This window comes from Macadamia integrifolia, unplaced genomic scaffold, assembly GCF_013358625.1.
Source record: "Macadamia integrifolia cultivar HAES 741 unplaced genomic scaffold, SCU_Mint_v3 scaffold_19A, whole genome shotgun sequence".
Classification (NCBI taxonomy): domain Eukaryota; kingdom Viridiplantae; phylum Streptophyta; class Magnoliopsida; order Proteales; family Proteaceae; genus Macadamia; species Macadamia integrifolia.
The window spans coordinates 590,522-593,616 of record NW_024870640.1 but is presented as its reverse complement, the minus strand read 5'-3'; the positions used below and the strand labels follow the sequence as shown (position 1 = coordinate 593,616).

The following is a 3,095-nucleotide window of genomic DNA, read 5'->3' as shown; positions in this document are numbered from 1 at the left end:
CTTCAACCATCTTATCTTTCATTTTCTATCAGCTATCCCACTGAGAGATGACAAATCAACCTCTCTCTCTCTCTCTCTCTCTCTCTCTCTCTCTCTCTCTCTCTCTCTCTCTCTCTATTTAATATAATAAATAAATAAATAACAAAGGAAGAAAAATCCCACTAGCAAGACCACCAACCCTTTTAAGGTCATGGCAAGTTGCATCACATCATGGGCACACCAACACAACATAAGCACTCCAGACTATACTGGAACTCAGAAAAATTCAAAATCTATTTTATTTAGAATGACCAAATAATAGAGGAATTAAACCATGAAGCCTGTTAAAACAATCAGTATTTACAGCGTAAGAGGAAGAGTGAGAAGGAGAATTCTACACAACCAGGCTTCTATGTACAACTTGTTTCAAGCATTCACAATCAAACCCCTCCTCACCTGAGGTGAGAATCATAAGTGGCAAAGACAGGATCCGGAACAACTAGTGGCAGTTTATCTATGTACAGCACCAATCTCTTCAAGTTTTCCCTGCAGATTGCAGACAGGTCGGCTACCTCATGGCTATCAGTGTAGATCCAAAGGTCACAAGAGTTCACTCTTCTGAGGCTATCCCGACAGAAGGGGCACGACTTCGACCGTGCTCGCCTGGAACATCCAAGAAACAGCACATAAGATCCAGCTCGATACTTAGATTAGCCACTCTTTAAGTTTCAGCCTACAAAAATTTGATGGAATCTATGGCAGCAAACTTCAAGGATTGCCTAGAAAAGGCTAACTTGTGGTCCATGTCAGGAGGTTCGCGGCATCCTACAGCAAAACCCAAACCCAAATGATGCAGTAACAAGTAACAAGTAACAATCTATGCATTCAATTGTGACCATACTGTAGCAAAGGTATGACTTGGGCACACCCTTGTGAAATCAAAAGTGTCCAGGTATCATAGGATCCATTACTCTTCTGTAGATCCAAAGTCAAAGTTTATTTCAAACCTAAAGAAAGCAAAAGGGAGAACAGTTGCCAGACGCCTGATGGAGTTAGCACCATCAGCTGGCAGGACAAATCCACTACACATGTGCCATATCTATCATGACAAAATACACTAAGGCTGTGCTTGATATACATTCTCTGAAAATATATATATATTCTGGGTCTAGAACACTTTCTGACATGAGAAAATAAAGAATACCGAATTTCAGAATACATACTAGACCCAAAATCTATTCCAAGAATGCATACCAAACACAACCTGAGTCTCCAACTGAAGTGGCTGGAAGAGATCTGTCCATTCTCACATGTTCCACAGCCATAACCCTCAACAGCAAAAAAGCCAAAATATTAAACTAAGAATAGAACCTAACTTTAATTCAAAGGCCAAGAGAAGAATATGGTTTTATCATTGTCTTTTAGCAAAAGGATGTAAAGAAGAATATAACTACTGTCATTTAATTACATATCAATTGAGCATAACAAGGTACCTACCAATCTCGATAGCATTTCATGCACAGAGCATGGCTGCAATTGGGCAAGACGACCTTACTGCCTATCTCCATGCAAATTCCACACTCCTCCTCCCTCTCTATATCTATCTCGGACATTTTACCTTTGTCCATCTCATCCTTCTTTCTGTATCTGGTGGAACAGAGTTCTTTCTGTTTCCGATCGTCCACATCGGTGATTCCTCTTTGAAGTTGCAATAAAGAGGGAAATATTATGGCTGTCCATAAGAAATCCAAAATTCTATTGATGAACATGAACCGGTAATATTAAAGCAAAAGAGTTTTTTCAAAGAATAAATTTCTTTAAAATCTAAAATAAATGTATTGAACTGAAGAAACTAGAAGTTAGATTCATCTTTTAAGCTCCACACACCATAAAATTCTTTAAAGCTGGCTTTCCTTTCGTGAATATACATAGTGGATTTTCCATCAGCATAAGCCTGCAGCAGATGACCATAAACATTAAAAACAGATCCCAAAGGAAAGTAACCTCAATCATGTTGACACACATAAGAACTAAATCAAACTCAACTCAAAGCCAAACAAGGGAGAGTATGGTTTGAGAGAACCATGGCGAAGGAACTCGGAAAAATGACCCCGTAACTTCGGGAGAAGGGGTGCTCTCCTATCTTTTGATTAGGAAAGCGGCACATACCAGGGGGTAGCGACTGTTTATTAGAAACACAGGACTCTGCTAAGTGGTAACACGATGAATAGATAGACATAAGAACTAACATCAAAATTTATGAATGTTTTATCAACAATTACCTTGTAAATCAGTATTCTAAGCAATCCAAGGGCACCAGCAAGGTGACAATCAGTCCACTGAAGTAGAAAAAGGAATAAGTGAGCAGCAGGGCTATAAGATAATCGCATTTGAAGGCATGCCCCATCATATTCCCTTGGATAATCAGAAGCCCTATAACAAAGTAAACTGAAAAATCATAACAGTGCCACATAATTTAACAGACACCTATCAATTTACAAACTAATAAACTTGGCAGGAAGGGAAATTCAATGAGGTAAGAGAAGCAGAACAGATAAAACCATTGGCAATTTACAAGAGCAAACAATTCGACAGAAGCACAAGAAACATTACAATGGATGTCAACAGATTATGGAAAGATCTAATAATTAAATCATGAACAAATATGGCATTAAAAATAGATAAATCATGAACAAATATGGCATTAAAAATAGATAAACCAAGAACAAATATGGCATTAAAAATAGATAAACCAAGAACAAATATGGCATTAAAAATAAATAAATCATAAACAAATATGGCATTGAAAAAAGATAAATCAAACACGATTTCTCACAATTAACTATCCATAATCAAACACATTCCTAGAACAGAAACATGATTGAGACCCAAGGACAGATCAGGTTCACGAATATAGAAGGAAACAGGGCAGAAAACATAATTACTGAGAGAAAAGATAGAACACAAAATCCATAACACAGTAAAGCCCGTCAGAACTTAACAGAGACCAGTAATTAAAGGCAAGATAAGGGCAAGCACAAATTCACACTGAAAAGAAAAAGACACCAATTTAATCATTCAGTTTAACAGAGAAAAGGGGGTTTTTTTTTTTTTTT

The 3,095-nt window shown here is 37.4% G+C and overlaps 1 protein-coding gene across 3 annotated transcripts in view; it reads right to left on the bottom strand.

The window, feature by feature from the left end:
* Positions 1 to 249: 249 nt before the first annotated feature.
* The window catches only part of LOC122071267 (E3 ubiquitin-protein ligase AIRP2), a 3,319-nt gene continuing 473 nt past the window's right edge, over positions 250 to 3,095 (bottom strand). For 2 of the 3 annotated variants that reach the window (XM_042635593.1, XM_042635592.1), the window contains exons 2-5: positions 2,262 to 2,412; positions 1,867 to 1,933; positions 1,477 to 1,711; positions 250 to 642 (exon numbers count right to left, since the gene is read on the bottom strand). In XM_042635593.1, the coding sequence (XP_042491527.1) occupies positions 432 to 642; positions 1,477 to 1,711; positions 1,867 to 1,933; positions 2,262 to 2,369 (621 nt within the window). In that variant the 5' untranslated portion in view covers positions 2,370 to 2,412 and the 3' untranslated portion in view covers positions 250 to 431. Of the gene's footprint in view, positions 805 to 1,476; positions 1,712 to 1,866; positions 1,934 to 2,261; positions 2,413 to 3,095 lie in introns of all 3 variants that reach the window. The other variant, XM_042635594.1, reaches the window with a different exon arrangement.